The sequence below is a fragment of the Phalaenopsis equestris genome, unplaced genomic scaffold (genome assembly GCF_001263595.1).
Source record: "Phalaenopsis equestris unplaced genomic scaffold, ASM126359v1 Scaffold000293, whole genome shotgun sequence".
NCBI classification, from domain to species: domain Eukaryota; kingdom Viridiplantae; phylum Streptophyta; class Magnoliopsida; order Asparagales; family Orchidaceae; genus Phalaenopsis; species Phalaenopsis equestris.
Genome location: NW_018164735.1, coordinates 344,451 through 367,974, shown reverse-complemented (window position 1 = coordinate 367,974; position 23,524 = coordinate 344,451). Strand labels below are relative to the sequence as shown.

Below are 23,524 nucleotides of genomic sequence, written 5' to 3'. Positions count from 1 at the left end.
GGGCAAGAACACGAGGAGATAACCACCCCCTTGAAGCAGGATATAGGCGGAGGGCCACTTTTTCTCGAATAGAACCCTAGCAAGGGAGAAAGACGCCGCCGGTAGAAATCTGAAAACCAAATCTGACCTAAAACACAGAAAATAGCATATAAAAATCCTTAGGGTAAAGAGGAGTGAGCCCCCCGCCAAATAAGAGAGACTTGTGTGCTAAGGAGGTCCACCCGATCTAAATTCTGCCTGAATCGAGCCAAACGTATGGCATATGTTGCACCTGTGCGAGTCAAGGCGTTCTCGTGTCAGTCTCCCGGAATTGTGGAAGCTTCAATCTTATATGTCGAAGTCAAAGCTTCTAGTTCTTTGTAGCATTAAGTCAATTCTACAACATTGAAAGTAGCAAAAATATTGTAATCCTCTGGCAGGTCGATCTTTTAAGTATTGTCATTCAACTTTTTGAGAATCCTGAAAGGTCCATCTACCCTAGGCTTGAGCTTCCCAAAGGATCCAACAAAAAACCTTTCTTTCTTCAACCTAATCCACACTAGATCCCCTTCTTGAAAAGCCACATTTTTCCTAGCCTTGTTTGCCTCTGCTTGGTGATCTCATTTCCCACTTCCTTGAGTAGCTTCTGAATCTCTTGCACCCTCTCAGCATCCTCATTAGTCTCTGATGTTGAAAGGAGCGATACCAAGTCAAGTGAATTGAAAGGGTTGCACTCGTACACGATCTAAAATTGGGTGTGTCCCGTGGCCTAACTCACATATTTGTTGCAAGTAAACTCAGCTTTCGCTATAATCATATCCCACTGTTTAATATTATTTCCCACAAATCACCTCAGAAGATTCTCCAGACTCCTGTTAACCATCTTTGTTTGATTGTCGTCTATGTATGAGCTACTGAACTGAATAGAAGCTTAGTGTCAAGCATTCCCCTATGGTCCTCCAGAAATGGCTCAGAAATTTGACATATCTATCGGAAGTGATGATCCTGGGTACCCGTGTAGTCTTATGACCTCTTAGAAGTACAAATTAGCGACATGCAGTGAATCCAGTGTCAAGTGACAGTATAAAATGAGTAAACTTTGAGAATCTGTCCATCACAACTATCACAGAATTCTTGTTGTGTTCTCAAAAGACCAACCATAAAATCAATGGTAACATCCACCCACGGGGTCTCCGACATCGGTAACGGAGTATATAGTCCTACATTATGTCCTCTGGTTCTGGTCACATGACAAATTCTGCATTGGGTGACCTGTCGCTATACATTTCTCGTTAGTCGAAGCCAAAATAATGTCTTCTCTCATGAGTGCAAGTGTCTTATCCTTGCCAAAGTATCCTGCAAGTTCTCCACTACGGCTCTCTCAGCGAACATCTAGGAATACACAACTTACTCTGGTGGAACATGTAACCATCAGCGTTGCGATACTATTTGATAGGCTTCTCTTGACTCATCTCCCAGATCTTTCTGAAATCCACATCTATCTCGTACAACTCTTCACTACCTCAAAACCTATTACTCAAGTCTACATAAAAGTGATCAGCAAATGACGGCGGATCAGTGCATCTGTTACTCGATTCTGGCTTCTCGTCTTATGTTTAAGCACAAATTAGAACGACGCCAAGAACTCCATTCAAGATGTGTGTCGACCCTTTAGCTTGTTCTGACTGTTCAAGAGCTTCAAAACCTCATGATCTGTGAATAAGGTGAATTCGCTCGCCGGTAGGTACTGACTTCAGTGATTAAGAGCTCTCCTGAGCTACATCTGTGCACTGGAATTTTTCAGAGTTGTAATTGGCTGCAGCTCCTGATAAATTGCCTATAGAATGATGTCAGTCTCAAAAAACTCTCAACTCGGTAAAAGACTGAGGTGTTGCCTAGCTCATAATGGCATTGATCTTTATGGGATCCATCTGAATGCATGCACTAAACATAATATAGCTCAAAAAACATACATATACTGTCAGGAAGTGACACTTCTTTTGATGGGCATATAGTTTCTCTGATCGCACGCCTTGAAGACTGTTCTCAAATGTTGTAAGTGCTCCTCTTCGGATCTGTTGTAACCGGAATATCATCGAAGCACACCACTACGAACTTCTCAACGTGAGCTCGGAACACTTGATTAATCAATCACATGAACGTGTTGGGCACATTGGACAGTCGGGGCATGATTGTCCACTTGTTTAATCTATCTCGGGTCTTGATAGCAGTCTTCCACCCATCCCCTAACCCCATCCAGAGCTGGTGATACCCGCTGTGTAAGTCAATCTTGAAAAATACAATGGATACTTGCAACTGGTATAAGAGATCGTGTAGGTGAGGTATGGAGAACCTATATTTGATAGTAAGCTTGTTGATGACCCAACTGTCAATGCACATTCTTCACTGGATGCTCTGCTTTCTCCTCCATTTCCTCGACGACGCCCTGCTCTGTGAATGAAACAACTCGGCTCATGGGATAGATGGAGGTTTTGACCGCAATCGTGGCACCTAAAGCATCTCCTGGCAGGCACTGTACTGGGCAAATTACCCTTTTCAGGTTTCTTTCCGCTAAAGATTTGTCTTATTACTTCCTTGTCCGGTCTTCCCAACTCCTACAGGTGTAGCCTTGTTGGTAGTTGCAGGTATAGGTGATTGTTTAAATGAGGGTGACTGTCTGTGTTGTCTCTATTGTCTTTCCACCTTCAAGGCTAAGGTTTGGACATCTCCCGATGACCAATAGGGCTGCAGTTACACAATATTATCAGCTGGCATCAGGCCCCCCAGATATCCGTAGTCGTGGCACCTAAAGCATCTCCTGACAAGCACTATATTGAGCAAATTACCCTTTCTGTGTCTCTTTCCACTCAGATATGTTTTGTCACTTCCCAATTCGGTCTTCCCAACTCCTCCAGGTGTGGCCTTATTGGTAGTTGTAGCTGTAAGTGGTTGTCTAAATGAAGGCGATTATATGTTTTGTCTCTGCTGTCATTGAAATTTAGACTATCATCCCTTTCTCCCCTTCGACTCTCCATATCATGATCGAGAGTATTTTCCTTTGGGTCCCGTCATCAATCTCCACAATCATTTGCTAAAGTTGACGAATCTCTCGTTATAATTCTTCCCAGGTAGGTCCTGGCATGTTTCTCCTTGGTGACATTGTTATAATTTGGATTTGTGAAATTGAAAGAAGGTATTTGAGGATGGGAAAGAAAATTTTTGGAGTGGAGATGATTTGGGTATGGTGGATGCTAGAAACCCTAAGATATGAATAGGGTTAGACTAGCTCAAATGCCAAATGATATCGAAGTTAACAAGAAACTGCAACGGAATAAAAATAATATTGTTGAAATTCAAAGAGAATTACAACCAAAGACGCTTGAAACAAAAAAAAAAATGACAACATAAACGCAAAAGACTCCCTAGGACGAGGTTTCAGAGTTGAGGGTTGGGACCAATGCAGTGGAAACGAAGAGTGGTATGTGGTAGATAGGCTTCAAGGGCACAAAGGAGTGGTGGTTTGGCAGCAGGACAACAAATAAGGGGTTGTGGAGGGGCGCAGCAGCTGGTCGGAACTTAATTGGTACAGCTGGACAGCACGCAGAGGGTTGTGGAAGATGCAGCAACAAGCAGCGACTGTGGAGAGGGTAGCAGCAAGCAAGGGGAAGTGGGAAGGGGAAGAACAAGAGGAGATAACTGTTTACCTCAGTTTTGGATGAGGGTTATGGATCTTTTCTTTAGTGACTAAGATCTAATCTTAAGACTATCCTAATGAGTATCTTAACATTATAGAAATGGTCCTCACCTTCTCCTTAGAAATTTCAACCAAATCTTCGTTCTCTATGTTAGTTTCATAATCATCATGATCATCATAAACATTGCATTTTCATATCACAATATTGCAATCATTACACCCATGAGACTAACCAAAATTATTTGAACTCAGTTTCCCCTAAATGCCCCACTTGAATATTCTAATTCTTCAAAATTCCCCAAAACTGTCATTGAATCACAAAATTCCCTTCAAACTATTTGATATTATAATTTAGACAATTTAAAGTCTGAAAATTGCAAAAATATCTAATTTTCCAAAAAAATTACCAAAATACCCCTGGAGCCCAAAAATACACAATTTTCCAAAATTTCCTAGAGTCACCAATAAATCCTAAAAATCACACCAAATTATTCCTTATGTCTTCCTAAGAATTTTGATTATAATATTGTCATATTTCTGGACAATTTTTTGGTATCTCGACACCAAAATAAAGAATACTTAAAAATATTTTGGGGATCATAAAACCTTCCAAGTTGATCGAAAATGACCCCGAACACTATCGTTTGACTCCAAATTTCTTCTTGAACCACCTCGAGGCTTCAAATTAATCTTTTGACCACTCTGACCAAAGTTGGCCAAAATTACCAAAATATTTTTTTGACTTAATTTTTTACTCGTTTAGCCAAATCAACCCAAATTGAACCCAAACGACCTCCGATTAATCCCAAATTTTGGGCGTTGAAAATTAAAATCTTGTTTTACCTAAAAATACATGATTTTGGTCATGCCTAGGGTCATATCATGGTGATCATATGATAGACCTATTTTTACAAGTTTTTTGCACATATCTTGATCACATTCATTCATGCATCAATTGAAGTCCAAATCACTCCAAATTTGGTGTGGTGGTGTTTTATAATGTTCTTAACATTACTTTATAGGAGTTTGGTCAATCACATCATGATTTCATACACTTCATGTTCAAAGCTCTATTTTTCAGGCCTCATTGTGCATGGCATAATCATATTTAAATTTCTTCAAAATCATGTCAAATTCATCATGGTGGGTGCTTAGGATATCCCTAACACAACTTTACATGTTCTTAGCCACTAGATCACCAATTCATAGACCTCATGTTCAAATTTCACAACTCTCAGGGAAATTTTGAAATCTCATTAAATCATCGATTTTCATGTCAAATAATCTCAAATTTACATAAAACTTGTCCTAATCATATTTTACATCATCATAAACATCATCGTTAAAAAAATTTAACAAAATTGCACCATTCTTTTTTTCATGAAAAACACCTCTCATATGGCTTATTTTGAGATTATTCCCTTTCAATTTCATATAATTCAATTTCATATAATTAGGGATCAAGATCATATTAAGTCACATCCTCATTATAATTCATATATTCAAGAAAATTCTCATTAAAAAATTAAATCATTTTGGTGGTCATATACATCATATTCATACATTGGAAATATCATGCACATGGGCCCTTTTCATGCTCACATTTAAACCCAATATCCTTGCATTTGGGCTACCCTTTGGGTTTGATTTTATATCTCACTCCTCCAGCAAGTTGTGGATTGCTTAACCACTGAAAATATCATCATTACATTTAAGCATGGGTTGTTTTTTAAGCCATCTTTGACCTTACCCATGCTTCCTTGTTTTTGCCTTCTAGCCCACATAATTATGATTTTTTTTAGGTGTCACCCCCTTACAAGCCCACTCCTTTCCTCCATGTCTTGCTAGAGATTTTGGACTCTTAACCCATGCCTAAAACAACAGGTACATTAACTTAAACCAAGCTTGATCAAGGAAGGTATGTAGAGAGATCCACCTATTAAATTTGATTGGACATGCTAGCTATATAAAGCCAAAAGAGTAGCTACTCTATCCCTGACTGACCTATGGCTTCACCTCCACCCTAAGCCAACAAAATCCTTCTACCTCAGCCCCCTTTCCACATCAATTCTCCTCCCCCATGCTCATGAAAAGCTTAAAACCCAAATGGAAGAGAAAGAGAGGGGAGAGACCCACCTTTCCATAGAGTCATCAAACTCACCTGCACCCTTAAGCAAAGTTGTGCTCCTTGACCTAAGGAACACAACCACCCCCACCGCCGCCGCCGGAAAAACCATTTGAGGCTCACAGTCACCTTGCGATTTTGCACAAAAAAAAACTCTTTCAAAACTCGCCAATATTGTTACATTAACTTCCTTAGGTCTTTAGGAGATCAAAACAATCATTTTTCATATTTCCCACGGCTGCTAACGCCTCCTCCAAGCGAAGCCGAGTCAACTCCGACGAACCTCCAACCCAACGTGAAAATCAAGTCATTTCAACGCCACAAGGACTTGGAGACGCTCAAGGAAGCCTTATTATTCAAACTTAATTGAGGACAAACCTCTTAAGCTCAAGTATATGTCTTAAATCAAAACGATAATCCTGAACTATCCTTCCTTCCAGATCAAAAAATAGATTACAAAGCACACAAGTATCCGTATGGATATGATCTACTCTTCGAGCTGAACAAAACGAGCCCAAGAAAGCAAAATTTGGTTGCGAATCGGCGGAGAACGGACTCCGAGAAGTTTCAGCCATCGGTTCTCCTCCATGCGTTCGTCGTAGGTTCCGGCGTCGCGAGGGTCGCGTGAGGGAGGAGGAGATACTATAGCAATTTCTTTTTTTTAATTTTATTCAAGAAATTATAACCAAACTTCAAAATTACATAATCTTTTGTAGAAAACTCGAAAAAATAAACTGAAAGATGTTATGAACTCAGGAAAGTGAGAAAAATTTTTTTAAGTTAAAATCACGATTTTTCATCAATTAAATATTTTTAAATTAATTTTTGAAGTTCTGAAGTATTTAAATCATAAAAATTAAAATATAAATGAGAAAAATATGAAATTTGACAGAGATATTAAATGACTTGGAAACAAATTTGTCTGATTTTTCCAAGTCGTCTTGATTTATTTGTAGGAAAATATGAAATTTGACAAAGATATTAAATGACTTGGAAACAAATTTGTTTGTTTCCGTCTAATTTTTCCAAGTCGTCTTGATTTATTTGTAGGGAGAGTTCTTTTTTATAATGAAATGGGTCATTTTAAATAATTAAAAAAAATAAAAAATGTTGAATTACCAAATCCCTCCTGAATTTATTCTTTGATTATAAACAGATATTGGACACCTTAAAACTATATTTAAAACCATCGTAATAATCATAATTTACTAATTATGAGAGTAGGTTTGAGTTAGGTTACGTTAGTCTAACCTGAGCTCAAGTTAAACATGGTATAGCCTATTTAGGGTTCATGTCGGTCTCCTAACATTAGTGAGACTGATCTGAATTCTTTCGCTTAGGATTAACCCAATTTAAACTCAATTCTTGATTAGCCAACTTCGTGGTTGGATTACTTAGCTAACAAATCTAATGTACATAAGCCCAAACCTTAGAATTAGTCATCCTAAACGAATAGGATTAGCTAGCTTAAACTATAGGTTAGTTAACACTAAACTGATAGGATTAGCTAAGCCTAAACCCTAGGTTAGTTAACCCTAAATCAATAGGATTAGTTAACATAAACCTTAGGTTAGTTAACCCTAAACCAATAGGATTAGTTAACCTAAACCTTAAGTTAGTTAGCTCTAAACCAATATGATTAGCTAAGCCTAAACCCTAGGTTAGTTAGCCCTAGACCAATAAGCCCAATATGATTAGCTAAGCCTAAACCCTAGGTTAGTTGGCCCTAGACCAATAAGCAGCCTTAAACCAATAAGATTAGTTAACCTAAACCCTAGGTTAATTAACCCTAAACCAATATGATTAGTTAACCATAGGTTAGTTAACCCTAAACCAATAAGTCTAAACCAATAGAATTAGTTAGCTTAAACCTTAAGGTTAGTTAGCCTTAAACCAATAAGATTAGTTAACCTAAACCCTAGGTTAATTAACCCTAAACCAATAGGATTAGTTAGTCTAAAATTAGGTTAGTTAACCCTAAACAAATAGAATTAGTTAGCCTAAACCCTAAATTAGTTAACCCAAAACCAATAGGATTAGTTAACTTAAACCATAGGTTAGTTAGCCCAAAACCAATAGGATTAATTAAACTAAACATTATGTTATTTAGCCCTAAACCAATAGGATTAGTTAATTTAAACCTTAGGTTAGTTAGCCCTAAACCAATATGATTAGTTAACATAAATCTTAGGTTAGTCCTAAATTAATAGAATTAGTTAACATAAACCTTAGGTTAATTAACCCTAATCCAACCTTAATCTTTAGGTAAAACAAATATGAATCATAACTTAGTCTTAAGCTAATCCTACCCTAAATCTTAGATTAGAACCTAACTCACAAGTTGAACATAGGAGAATCTTTTAGGTATAATATTGAATCTAAATTAAACCTAAACTCCTCAATTTGAACATCAATTAAGATGGGTAAAATTCACATAAAACACATTAAAACTTAAATTTAAACTAAATTGAACACGACAAAACTTTAAAACATGGCTTTGAGGTTAAGTCAGTTTCAAAATTGTCAACATCACATAAATAATAACAGGTGAACAAAAATAACTAAAATAAAACATTTAAACACTTAAAATTCGACAACAAGATGTAAACAATGTAAACAACTTAAAACATTTCAACCCTAAAATCGATAAAGTAACTCAAGGATCAATTAAATCTTAATTACAAATATCACATAAGACAATTTTAACCCATTTTGTTGTAGTTTACGAAGATTTTTTGGACGATGCAGCCTGTGGATGTTGACAAGAATCTTCCGGTCTTTGTGGGCAGCCACCTCTTGGACTAAGTAAACTAAGGCACCCGACAACCCGGGACGACAGAGCCATAAACATCTTGACTGAGTTACCATTAATTAAATAATTAAAATTTAATAAAAATTTGATAAAATATTATTTCTTCATTTGCTCTATTTATTGTTTTATGTATCTCAATGCATGTTATTTTACTGCTTTTATCAAAAATAGAATGCACGTATTAAGGACAAATAATGAAGAAATAAAAGTTGTTTAGATTAGGGAGAATCTAGAAATCATAACACTAGGGATTTACTTAGCTTAAATGAACTTAATTTTGGCTTAGGTTTGAACTATACCTCCACCACCTTTTAATTAATTTACTGTGAAATTATTGAAACAAATAAAACTTTTAATAATAAGATCATAGTATCTCAAGACTTGAAGACACTTCAACAAGGAACTTGGAGCAGACTTCGTGGGCAGCTCATCCAAGACCTTCCTTTAGTTTAAATAACAATCCTTAGGATTCTGAGGCTGTCTTTTATGACATGAAACCTCTATTTTTGTTAAGTTTCTGCATAATCCCGATATGCAGCATGTCCTAACTTGTTTTAGGATTCTGAGGTAGTCACTCGACGTAAAACCTTCTATTTTTCTAGGTTTTTTGTGTAAATCATCATTATATAAATCTAAAAAATCTAAGCCCTAATTAATAAAACTGACAAGAGTTAACTTAAATTAATATCATCCTAAATTGAGTCAAACATTAGAATAGTTTGGAGATTACCAAGAACTTGATTACCAAGAACTTATTCTAAACTTATTCTAGACCTTTAATCTCTTCTATTTTTCTTCCTTTGATTCTTAAAACAAAATCTTTCATCTTTAAACCAATTCCTATTAGAAATTTCACAATCATGTTTGTTGAAAACCCTTTCTTTTGAATTCATGAAAATAAAAGATTCCTAATTTTTATCGAGAGTTTTCTTAAATGATCCATTTGCTTAAGATATAATTAACTATAGAGGCTTGCCCTTATAGGAAACTCAAAAGAACTCAATTAATATAAACCTTATCAGCTTAAAATAAAATAGTTTCACAGACCAAACATATATCATACATTTTTTTAGTTTATTTGATTGAGCCTCACGATCAAATCATGTGATTATCTTTACCCTATTTGACTCTCATATCGAATAGGGGAATCTGTCGGTCATCATACAAACTTGCAGATCAAACGGAAGTCATTTATTTTTAGAGTTTATTATCAAATGGTGTATTATCTTTCAGGGCGGTACATTACTCTTGATTAGCTCGATTATTCAAACTGTTGCAATCAATGACATCAGTTTAACCTCATTTTCTTCAAATTATTCTTCAAATTAAAATACAATTAAAATACCTAATTTTTAAATACTATATTACACTAAATTAAACCACACCCAGTCGTATGGCGACCGAAAATAACGACCACCTCGGAGCAGGATACAGTTGGAGCCTCACTCGTCTTTGGATACATCTCTAGCAAGAGAGGAAGACACTAATGACAGAAATCTGAAAAATCAAATCTGACCAAAAACACAAAAAAAAAAAAAACATATATATAGTCTTGGGGTAAAGAGTGGGCCCGGCTCCAAATAGGAGGGACATGTGCGCTAAGGAGGTCTGCCCGATCCCGATTTCACAGATCGAGTTGAGCTTGTGTGGCAATTGTTGTGCCCACACGGGTCCGGGCCTAGGTGCTCCCACATCAACAAAGTGTAAGATAGTTATGAGAGGAAATTGTTGATGTGAATTTACTTATGATTAATTTAGTAGTTATAAATGGATTAATTATGATGTGTAATTAGCTTGGCTAAAAATGTTCAAGATGAGATTAGAATTCATCAAATATAAGATTTATATGCATTAGAGGAACTAATGGATTTTTTTATTTTTTTTCAGTAAAGGATTAGATGGTTGAATGGAAGAAAATGTCTACATATATTACATTTCATGCTAGCTAAAAACTCGTCATCTTGAATATTCATAGTAACCAGTGAATGATGTTACCTTGGGTACATAAAGCTAGTCTGCTCTCCTCCACGAAGATACTCTTTAAGCATTTGAGGATGATACTCTAGAATCTGTTAGCCTTATTAGAAATTACTCATGCTGAAATGTGCAATGATTAGGAGTCAAAATATTATAATAAGATAACCAATGTCCTACTCTTTTACCTCTCGATAGATTAATTCTCGTACATCTTCTTTAGTCAATTTCCTCCTTTCAAACTCAAATTCTAGTTTTGAAATTGGCTGGGTTGAAGGTTCCCGCTCTACATTTGCCAATCCATAGAAATATGGATCTGATAGTGCCTGACATAAAAGAATATCAAGTATCACCTTATATTTACTGAAACCATATATTTCCTATACAAAGGAATTGATTTAACATTCAAAGTACTTTAAATTTAAAGCAAATTAGCCTTATACAGCACCTCTTCAGCACTAGGACGATCTTTAGGATCAAAAGCAAGCAAACGTTGAAGTAAAGAAAGCGCCAAAGGATTTACATTGCGGAACTTCTTAGAGAAGGGAACTGGGACTTTTTTGCACATGCTATTAAGATATCTTTTAGCCTTTTCATTTCGAATCTGCATAATTACAAAAGAAAAACATATAAAAAATAAAATCAGAGTTAAGAACAAGCCCAGGCCTTTAGTGCTTATTAGAACATGCAGTTAACTACAAGTTGCAAACTTTGGTTCTCATCATATCTTGACATATGGAGCTATTTAAACTCCTAAAGCAAGAAGAAAAAAAGAAGAGATAAAAAAGGGAAAATCTTATTCATTCATTTCAAGTGTTATCCTCTCTAAATGGGGAGAATAAAGTGATATCTCAAGTTAAATAACTTTTAATTAATCTACTTTCAATGACACTATATAAAATCTTATGCTACGGATTCACAATATTACTCGTCTCACAACAACCATGCCCCAAGATCGAACAATGAATTGCACAGAAATATGAGAAATGAAATGAATTATTTGGCAGTTAAAGAAAATGTAGACCGGTGGGCACTTGAGGAACTCCTTCAATTCATCGCTTTTGGTAACCAAGAAGGTGGTGTTTATACCTCCAACTAAGATTCTAGTTTATCAATCTTGCCCATCCAACTGTCTTTTCAGCAAACGGATTCGCAAAAAGTGATACATACTATGTAAAGGTTGATCTACAAAAGCAAATTCACTGATCTCAAGAAAATGACAAAAATATTTTAGGACTTCTTGCTTGAAAAAAATTGTTCGCTATCCGATCAAACAATGGTTCTGGCACAAAGAAAGTGTGGACAACAATGTGTATTGAAAGTTATTTGTGCCTATGATCGTGGCGATGTAGTTACCTTGACAAGTCCTCGCCATCAAAAACCAGTATCATTATTAGGCAAAGGAGCGGATCTTGATGATAAGATTGATGATGGCTTGGGGAAACTGCAAAGCCTAAGGTAAAGTTGAGATTGTCTGGCGATCTGTGCGTGGACTACAAATCTACACTGAATTGGTTGACAATCTTAGATGTTGAAGTATGGAAGCATTGTGCACAAGATATTGGTAAATCAAGAGATGGCAATGATTAAGTACATTTTTTTGGCTACAAGTTTCTCGAGTAATGGCATCAATGGTGTGGGTTGGGGCAAATGTAATTGTAAAAAACTCGAATGAGTGCGGATGTTTGTAGAATCTTAACAGAGTAGTGATGTCTTCATACATGACTAAGACTAAAGAACTGACAAAGGTGAAATTGACCGGTGGATGAGTCATCGACATGATTGTACTCGACAAAGTACTACAATGATAGTATGTGCGTAGGGAAGATAGAGGTTCGATTAAACATGGATGGTAAAAATTGTATTTTAATATCGAAAGGTGAATTTCTAGAATTGGTAGAGTAGTGAGATCGATGAAAGCACCGTTGATGAGAACATCATCTCAGATGAATATTTCAAGTTGCTCCAAACTCCCAAAAAAGAAGAAAACGAAACTTAAGATATATGTAGAGAAAATTTTATTCATTATTATTTAATTAATCTACTTTTAAATACTTGCTAATTACAATCTTAAGTTACAAATTCATAAAATTTATGAGAATATCATCTCAATGAAAACGCCTCTAATAGAACCTCGTTTGAATTTGAATTTTTTTAAGATATACAAACACCTTAAAAAATGAAGAAAAATAAAATGAGATGAAAGAAAAAAAAAAGTTTATTCATTTATTTTACATATCATCCTCCCTAAATGAGATTATTTATAGAATGTAATGTTATTTGAAGCTAACAAATTAATGTACTTATAATTACCAACTAATTACATACTTAGGTTGTGGATCCCAACTAGTTAATAAAACAAAGTGAAGCATCGAAAGAAGAAGAAAAAGGAAAATAGCAATAAAAGGAGGGTCCTAAAAACTAAAGAGTAGAGAGAGCGAGAGAGATATAAGATAGAAGGGGGAGAGAAGAGAGTTGTTTTCAAAAGATTGCAAACATTTTTATTCAACTACATGATCCCAAAATACAAGCATGATGTTCTTTTTCATAGGAATAGAGTTACAAGAAAAAATAAATAAATAAATCAAGCCTAAAAATATTCAAACTATTAAAATTTAAACATAAAATTATCCCTAAAAAAAATTTATCCCAAAACTCAATTTAAATGAATTAATTCTTAAAATATAAAAATAATATAATTTATTATGCTATATGAATTTTTTTGGGCTTTCAAGAACTCTACTTTAGAGAGTTGAAATATTACTTGACAAAGAACTCAACAATATCAACTATCCTGCAGAGTCAGCTCTATCCATCCTAATGAAGAAAAATAAAAGATAAGTTCATTTTGTAGAAAGATGACAAATGGGAATTCTATCCCAATGAGAAAGAAAATAAATAATACTACTATATCATTAATGAAAATATAAGACTATCATAAATCCTCAAAAACATTATAAAAAATTGGATAGATAGAAGCTTGGAAGTCTTCACGTACATTGCTAGATTGACCTATCGCAACTAAGTTATTGTCTGATTGAACTTGCCTTTTTTCAATGGGTTTTATGGTTAGATTAGTTGTTTGGGGTATGTTGGTTGAAGCCATGTGGGGGGAAACATCGTTGCATCAAATGCATAAATGGTAAGCAACCGGTTTAGGCAAGATGAGAAGAAAGGATAGCGATGCAGAGTGTGCAAGAAATGCAATTGAGTGGGTGAGAATAAAAAAGGAAATTGCTAATGCGATGAGGCCAAATAAGGTAATTATAACAACAAGTGCATTGGAGATGAAGATAATAAGCTTCCTGCAAAGGACAACGATAATTAAGATGGGATGCAAAAGAATTCATTGGTTGTGGAATCAACATAGGCAGCAGTAAGACCGGGGAGTAGATGAGTAATCTTGTATAATAGGTCAATGTTTTAGTGGCGTAGAGGAAGACAATGATGGTTGCGAGTTCAAGATAGTTGTGATATGCGATCGATTGATCCATTGTAGCCTCATCTGCTAGTTTGCCATAATTGCAATCATGTAACCGTGATGCGATGGAGAGCTTAGGCGAGTTCCAACGATGAACTAATGAGCGATAATAGATGAAGGAAAAGATAAAATGAGGGCTTTCACTATTAAGTTGTTGATTACCTGAACAACTTCCCATTTGCATGAGTGATTGTGATCTAGAGTTAGATTTCATCACTTAAAGAAAAAATCAATACTTAAGGTAAGCATAGCAGTTAGCTAGGAGAGAGGTGTCATGTTGGATCGTAAATGTGCCATCTCAACATGAGGATGAAGTTAGCAAGCTATAACATGAAATTGAAGAGAAGTGGGGGTAAAAGACGTTGATGTGTCCAAAAGCTATTTGATGCAAGAAACTAGTTAAGGAATGGATAAGAGGTGGGTAATAGATTGTAGATGAGGTGTTGTGATTGTTACTGCCACATGAAACAAAATGGTTCAAGGAAAGAAAGAGAAAGGAAATGAACACTTAAAAGCCAAAACCATTAGGAGAGAGAAAGAGAAGAAAGGGAGATAAAAAGGAGCTTTGAAAGAAACCAAAGCAAGAAGTGAGGCAATCAAGTAAAGCCCAAATATCTTCACTCAATTCATTAAATTTAAAATGCAATACATGACTTTTTTATTCATAAAAATATGTATACAAGATGAGAACAATTTTGAAATCAAATTTAACTTCATCCAAAATAATTTTTACTATTAAAAATAGTTCCACATTAGCAAGCTTTAGTTAAACTAAAATTAATAATGATACAGCACAACACAACAAAATAAGAAAAAAAAAAGAAAAGAAATGAGCACTTAAAAGAGGGACTTGCGATGAAAAATAGAAAAGCGGGAGAGAAAGATAGACACCATAGACAATTAGGAAGAAAATGAACCAAAGAGAGAAGCGAGGATGAGTAAACTCAAATATCTTTATTCAATTCATTAATTCTAAAATACCAGACATGGAGGATGAGTAAACTCAAATATCTTTATTCAATTCAGTAATTCTAAAATACCAGACATAACTCCCTTATTTATTTACTCCTTTAACCAAGAAATAGGATTACAATATAAGATCAATTCTGAAATCAAATTTAACCTTACCCAAACTAATTCAAATTTAAACCCAATTTCTAAAATGGACAAGTCATTCAAAATCCTAATTTAAACAAAAATAGATCCATAAATGCTAATCTATTCGTTTTTAAGCTATGATAAGCACAAAAAAGCACATTTTTAGGTTACTAAATTTTGAATGTGATTTTTTTATATAAAAATCGGGGATTGTAAGGACCCAATGAGTTGTTTAGCTATCCATGTGGCCTAATTAAGAAGATTAACACTAAATAAATTTATTAATCGATGAACCATTTAATCACTACATCAAGATGAATTGGTTTAATTAATACAGGCTAATACAATTTTAAGAGAATAAATTATGTGTTAGGTGAATTTGTATAAGTAGATTTTATGTTACAACAAAATAATTAAACAATATGTTCTAACTAATACTTATATATTACATACTACAAAACTATATTACTTGTATTAATTAGAACATATATAAGGGACAACTAAGGCTAAAATGGCATCAAACATAGAGAGGGTGAGAGTGCGAGTGAGGGCGAGAATGGAGAGTTGGTAAGCAAGGAGTTAGAGTGTTATTCAGAGTTAATGGAACAAAGCTAGTGAGTGTATGAGAGTCTGTAAGGCATGTGGAGATAGGCAACTCATTCAGGTTTCAGCTACTAAGGTCTCTTAACTATTTATTTTCTTCACATGAGAATGATTTCACGAGGACTTGTGTCAAGGGAGAGCAAGCACATGAATAGTGAAGTACAATTGAGAATTATATATGTACTTGTGAAGGAGAAATCATGTTAGAAAAAGAATAAATTAATTCATTGTCAATTAGTTCATATGTAGGTGTGATTGCTTACTTTGTGAATATGGTATATAACTAAGTTCAGGTTGGCTCAAATACTCTGGGTAAGATAATTGAAGAAGTATCTAACTTTTCATTCTTTAGGCCCATTTGTTAAATCATCAAACTATTATCACACAAGAAATAGTTTGATAAACTAAATAAGCAAACACAATGATACACATAACAAGCCCCACCAATTTTCATTCTATTCATTCTATCTTGTTGAAGTTGTAGTCAATATTTTTGAGCCGCTTGACTAGTCCGCAATTGCCAGCCTATTCATCAAATTCAGGCATTTGCCAATCAGATGGCATAGAGAGGAACTTGCAGTGACTGCGTTGCTCCAAAAGATATATTCTTTGGTATTTCTTGCTCATAATTTTGAGACAAAAATTTTGACCATAGGTTAATGATATATCAAAATCTCTAGAAACAAACACTATATTTGAACTTAAAAAAGGCCAAGATATGGTGCGGCAAAAGAGTTGGTGCGTAGAATAATTATAGCCTTTGAAAAGATGCTCCCTATGATAGCCAGAATGTAATGCTTTCAAAGAGTAGTGCAAAGCATTAAGTATCATCTAGAGATTTCAGCCACATTTAACAACTATATATTCTTCGTTTGAATGTTTCCAGCATTCTAGGTATGTTGGTTTATGTAGTCAATAGAAAAAGCCAAACTAATATGATCCTAAAAATATTTGCTGATGACAGTGATTGCTTCATCTAAATGATCTCATTAACCTAAAGTTTAGCTGAGCGACTAGTTTCAGGTCAGAAAATGTACTTCAAACATTCAAGGCTTTAATTTGTTCTTATCCCTGCTGACTTGTTCGTGGAATAAAGTTTAGAGCAACAGAATATGGGTGTAGCATGTACAAAAAGGTGTACCAGAATTTAAAGGAAATTAATAGATGCAAATTTTAGTGGAAGAGCTAGATCTATCAGAACTATATAAGAAAAAGAGATTATCATAGACCAAAAAGAGCAAAAACAAAAATAAGAACAATTTTTTTCCTTGGAGAGAAGATAAATGAATGACCAACCTTCGCAATGGATTCAGGAGGAGGGGTGCCAAGAAAATCAGTCATAAGATCCAATTGATGAACCACATTCTTCCCTGGAAATAGCGGTTTTCCTGTAAGCATTTCTGCAAATATGCATCCTATGCTCCAAATATCAATAGCTGGAGTATACTGCAACATGCAAATGTCAGAGAAGAAAGCCAATAATTTGCTTGTAGGAAGTAAACCATATCTTAGATAAGCAGAAGACTTAGGTTACCAATTAGTACATTTATCAGAAAAGCAAATCAAATGTTGAAAATGATATTCAAATATGGGTCAAAATTGCCTTATGAACTTCTGAAGTATTGCAAAAATGACTAATCATATCCCAACTAAAAACATGTGATTTTGATAACTAATTAGAGGATTCCATCATCATAACCCTTCTTAGTTAGTTTTATGAATCCTCATCCATCATTAATCTTATTAATTGTTACATAAGTTACAAAACCTATATGTACCAAGAAACTTGCTCAATTTTCATCCATGAGATTTTGTATCGACTACTTTTTTTTTATTTCAAATCAAATCAATTAGCATTATTTTGGAAATACTATAATCCTTAAGAAAACCTACACAAACACTAGCATATCATCATCACTTAAATTAGGTGTACCAATAAGAATCCTCTACAAACGAAAGTGCACAACACACCCCATTTTGATTGGATTGCCTAAAATATTGGCCTTCAATTTATTTTTTTTCATAGATTGCTTGCAAAATGCAAATTGCTCTTAATTTTATCTACAAACCTTGTGTGTGCACTTTCTATCATTCAATGTACATGACTAAGTTAGTCGAGTCATTTTTTCACCATCTTTTCTTTAGTGGATGATATTCTAATTATCCCTCTAATAAAATATTTCTTAAGCAAAACTTTCTAGTTTGTCACACATTCATCTTAATTCTCTTTTTTTTTTTTACTTTTCCCTAAAAAAACTTTTTTTTACAATATAATACCAAAATCCATACAACATAGCCAGTCTAATTGCTGTTTTAGAAAATTTACCTTTATGTTCCGTGACATTTCTTATTTCATACTAATCACAAAATTAGTCTTGATTTTTAACTAACCAATGTTAACATTAGAAATTATATCAATATCTATATCATACTTTTACGTAAGGCCGAAGGTATTTAAACCAATTAAAAATAAATATCACTTAGTTCTATTAATATAAATCAATATTTGTTAACAATTAATACTCACTAAAATTCTATATCATATATTTTGTTATTTCTCTTTTAAACACTTCATCTATTTTTCTAATTTATCATTTAACTTATTTTGATGCCTTATCAATTAGAACTAAGTCATCAAATTAGCACAAATCAACTAACTTTGAACATCCTTTCTATGCATCTTCATAATTAATACAAGAAGATGCAAACTTAATATTAATTATCAATACTATTTTACTATAATTGAAACTTCTTCAATCATCTTACAATTGCTACTAATGTTAACCAAGATTGTATCATACATATCTTAAATAATATCAACTTCTTTGATTTACACATTTTTAACATCTACCAAATCAATTCTCATGGTTCTTGATAACATTTCTTCTCAAGATCAATGAATGTCGTCAATGAATGTCATATAAGGATTACTTTTTGCTCTATATTTTTCTTTAATTCTCTTAAAAAATGCTTCAACTATGACGATAAAAGGCCAAATTGATTATTCATTGCTGACATAAATTTCTGTGCATATTTTTCATTATTTCCTCCCATAATGTCATGGTATAACTTCAAAGTTTAATTCCTCAATAATTACATGAATGTTCCTTAATTTTTAAATACTAATATCAAAATACTTCTTCTCCAATCATTTGGCTTTCTCTTGGCTTAAAAAAAAAAATAATGGTTCAGTCTAACCAAACCACTGTAATATCACCGGTAATTCTTCAAATCCAATTGCATATTTCATATAGCCCTAAAATTTTATTTTGACACATCTCCTTCAAAGCTAACTTCACTTCATTTTTGGATCATTTTATAATGATTATACTATAATGAGTTTTTCCAAAATGACTTCTCGCTTAAATTTTCCATTTAACAAACTTCTCTAAGCAGCATTTCCATTTCCTAGATTTCTTCATCTTTAAATCTTATTATTTTACCTTCAAATACATCTAAACCCCACAAAATATTTAGGGCTCATATCTCTTACCTGAGTAATTTTATATATATTATTTTCCCTTTCTTTAATACCTAGCCTAGCATATAAATCATAAAAAATTAAAGGCATATTGCTTATAGCCTCGTTCTCGGACTTTTAAATTTTTCATAATCATTACAAATCATAAAAGATAAAGCATTTTTTTCATAATACAAATTAAGAGAAACAAGCTTATGAATTGTGACAAAAATACTTCAGAGAAATTATGCTGGAAAAGAAGCTCTCAATTTTTACAAAAAGTGTGAATCCCTCAATTTTTCAAAATCTCAAGTCACCCTACTAAATTTTTAGTAGATCAGAAAGCAGCATGCCTCTCATTTTTTACATAAAATGCAAATAATAAGTGTAAATCTCTCAATTTTTCAAACTCCCGAGTCACCCTCCAATATCTTCAGAAGATTAGAAAGCAGCTTCATATCAATCCTCTAGGCTACTTTTGTCATAAAAATTGCACCTGCCAAACTATTTGATTGTAACCTCAGCTACTACAACGAAAGACACCCAGGTTGGGTCGATTGAGAAACCTAATTTCACAAATACTCTATGAGACCTGCAAGGATGAAATCCTAAGTGCCAACTGTGATGGCATCTTCACACCTATAAATGAAGAGCATTTTGGTCATTTTAAATGCCGCTAACAATACATGTGCACATTAAGAAAGGATCTAGCCGCATATGGTGTGAATTTCTGTTAAAAACTTAAGTGACAAATGCTACTTCACCAATTAATGGGTAATGCTTCACTTGGTGCACAACAATAACTAGCAATATGAACAAGAAATATCATACCTAAACTTATAAGTGATTCTGAAATCACTTTTTTGTTTGTAGGTATGACAATAAATGCAATATTTTTGTGAATGTAAATGCAATATTGTCAAAGTCAATATATGCATCAGGTGTTTGTTATATCAGATAAAACATTTTTGCAAGAGAAAAGTCCAGCCTAACATATTATAGACGCCAATTCGTCAAGATAAGCTTGCTAGATCCCGTGACAGATACTAGATTAGGCCAAGTGGTTCTGAGGCCCATCATTACGTTTTATATGAAATATAAAAATGCTAAAAAATATGAAATAAGAGCATAAGTAAATGAAATACAGCTTTAGAATTTAATACGCATGTTAGAAGCAAGGAAATTGTTGGAAGAGAGCAGGTTCACCGCAGTTATCAATAGATCATAATTTGAAATATAAAACAGGGTATGTAATATAAAATGACATTTAAAAACAGTTGAATAACATGAGCAGAAATGCACAACCGGCATTTGTCAAACATCATAGCAAAGATTTTGAAACTATTCATAACAAATTGTGTATGGCTAGATAACGATTGTCATCAAAATCATTTTTGAAGTTGATAGATATCTATTTCAAGAAATTTGTGAACATTTAACGTAGAAACTTAACCAAATCTAAACTCACTGCTCCCAACACAATGGAAAAAACAAAAAATTTAGTTATCACTAAAACGCCACCGCACCAAATAAACTGCCCCAAACGGGCCCTAAGTGGGGTCGGCTACATGAATCTTTTTTTTCCATTGCAACCTATTTAGTGCATATTTTCATTTAATTCTAACAAATTAAGATCATTTTTTATACAAAATGACCAAGTCATCCTATTTTTACCTCTGTATTTTTTAACATAAGTCGAATCTAAAACAATTATTCTGCTAATTGGATCATCAAATGGTCGACGTTTAATGTGACCAAACCATCTAAGACGACTCTCTCTAATTTTTTCCGTCATTGTAGCTACATCAACCCTATCACAGATATATTCATTTTGCATTTAGTCTCTAAGTGTAAAGCCACTCATCCACCTAATCATTCTCATCTCGACAACACTTAACTTTATGCTTCTCTTTTAAAACTCTTTTAAAAGCCAACATTCAACGCTATAGAGCATTGCAGGTCTCACCACCATCTTATAAAATTTTCCTTTCAATCTAAGTGGTACTTTGCTATCACACAATAGGCCCGAAGCATTCCTCCACTTCAACCAACTTGAATTCTACTAATAACATCCCCATCAATATCACCATCACTTTGAACAATAGACCTGAGATATCAAAAGCATCCACACCTTTTAATAATTTGATCACCCATAGTTACATTTCTGTCACTAGAGCTACTACTACTAAAATTACATTCCATGTATTCAGTTTTAGTTCTACTCAAAACAAAGGACTTCAGACTCCAAGGTACACCTCCATAATTCAAGCTTTTTCTGAGCTTTTTCTCTCGTCTTATCCACGAGAAGGTACATCCTCTTGTAAGTGTCCAGTAAGACCATCCATAACTAAAGCAAAAAGACATGGGCTTAAAGTTGATCTCTGATGTAAAACAAAAAAAATAGGAAAATATTTGGTCAATCCTCCTTTTGTTCGAACACAAGTATCAGTTCTTGTATACATATTTTTAATGACTTAAATATAAGTCATATCAACACCTTTTTTTCTAAAGAACTCTCCAAAGAATACTCTCCCAAGAATCTCTTAGAACCTTATCATAAGTTTTTTTCTAAATCAATAAAAATCATATGTAGATCCTCATTATTATCTCTTAACTTCTCCTTCAAACCTCTCAATAAATGTATAGCTTCCATAGTAGACCTGTTCGTCATAAATCCAAATTGATTATGAGAATTTTTTGTAATGCGTCTTAACCTATATTCAATTACCCTCTCCCATAATTTTAAAGTATGACACATCAACTTAATTCCTCTATAATTGACACACTCTTGTGCATCCACTTTATTCTTAAAGATTGGGACCAAAATACTCTTCCTCCACTCCTCAGACATCTTTTTAGTTTTTAAAACAATATTAAAGAGTTTAGTAAGCTAAGAAACTCCCAAATCTCTTAAATATTTCCATATTTCAATTGGGATATCATCAGGTCCTACAGACTTTCCAGCTTTGGTTCTCTTTAAAGCCTCCTCAACTTCTTCTTTACTAATGCAACGGCCTCAACTTCTTTTTTACTAATGCAACGGTAAAAATAAAACATTTTATTATTATTATTAACATTATTAAAATCATTAAGCTAGATCGTATTTTCTAAAACTTCATTAAAAAGTTTATCAAAAGAACTCACCCACCTACTTTGAATATTTTTTCTATGAAAAGTACGTTTTGATTTTGATATTTAATACATTTCACTTTAGTTAAATCTTTAGTCTTCTTTTATCTTTGTTCGGCTAATTTATACATATAATTTTCACCCACTTTAGTATCTAGTCTATTATAAAGATCACTAACAGCAGAATTTTTAGTGTCACAGATTATTCTCTTAGACTCCCTACGGATTGTTTAATATTTTTCCAAGCTCTCTAAGCTTTTACATTTAAACCAATTTTTATAACATACCTTCTTATATTTTATATTTTCTTGCACATTATTATTCCACCGCCAACTATTTTTATTTATAGAAACTTTTTCTTTTAATTCTTCAAGTAGAACTTTTGTCACTTGTTTAATAGTTTTTTGTTACTTTATCTCACACAAAATTTGTTTCTTCATTAAACATCCCAAACTTTGAAATTTTGAATTTTACTCATAAAAATAATTTTACTTGTGTCTTTTAGGTACCCACATATAATTCTACGACAATGATTCCTAGTATTCTTTATTTTAAAATTCTTCACCTTAAAATGTAGAACTAACAATCAATGTTGAGTACTTAAATCTTTGGAATGACCTTACAATTTTTTGCATTCTCGACGATCTCTTTTTCTAATAAAAAAACAATCAATATGTTTTATTAGCTCCATTCTTATAAGCATATGCTCATCTCTTTTCTTGAATAATGTATTAGAAATAACAAAATCATTCGCTAAATCAAAATCTAATATAGCTCTATCTTCTTCATTAATCACTCCAGAACCGTAGCCACCATAAATATTTCTAAAATCTGTTGACCTCATTTTTGTGAGGTCTTCTTTTCTCCTCCTTAGAGCCTAGGATCTAGTTCTAGGAGTTCCTATTGACCGTCCTAGAAAACTAGAATTGAGACTCACCCTTTTAGAAAATTCTAGTCAATTCCTATTTTCCTTTGATGTCTAGCATCTTTGGCACAAGACCATCGTCTTATAGACGAGTGGTTATGGGTTATTTTGCGAAGACTCAAGGGAAAAGTTCCTGATAGGACTTCAAGCCTTAGGAAAACATCGTTACGACCTTTTTCGTCATATACACACATCAAATACACAAAGTTCACGAAATTGCACGAAATCGGACTTCAATTAAGCC

The 23,524-nt window shown here is 33.7% G+C and overlaps 1 protein-coding gene across 3 annotated transcripts in view; it reads right to left on the bottom strand.

The window, feature by feature from the left end:
* The window catches only part of LOC110025174 (mitogen-activated protein kinase 9-like), a 46,328-nt gene that overhangs the window by 10,781 nt on the left and 12,023 nt on the right, over window positions 1-23,524 (bottom strand). For all 3 annotated transcript variants that reach the window (XM_020725486.1, XM_020725485.1, XM_020725484.1), the window contains exons 6-9: window positions 17,063-17,212; window positions 11,033-11,188; window positions 10,773-10,910; window positions 10,606-10,679 (exon numbers count right to left, since the gene is read on the bottom strand). In XM_020725486.1, coding sequence (XP_020581145.1) covers window positions 10,606-10,679; window positions 10,773-10,910; window positions 11,033-11,188; window positions 17,063-17,212 — 518 coding nt within the window. The remainder of the gene's footprint in view (window positions 1-10,605; window positions 10,680-10,772; window positions 10,911-11,032; window positions 11,189-17,062; window positions 17,213-23,524) is intronic.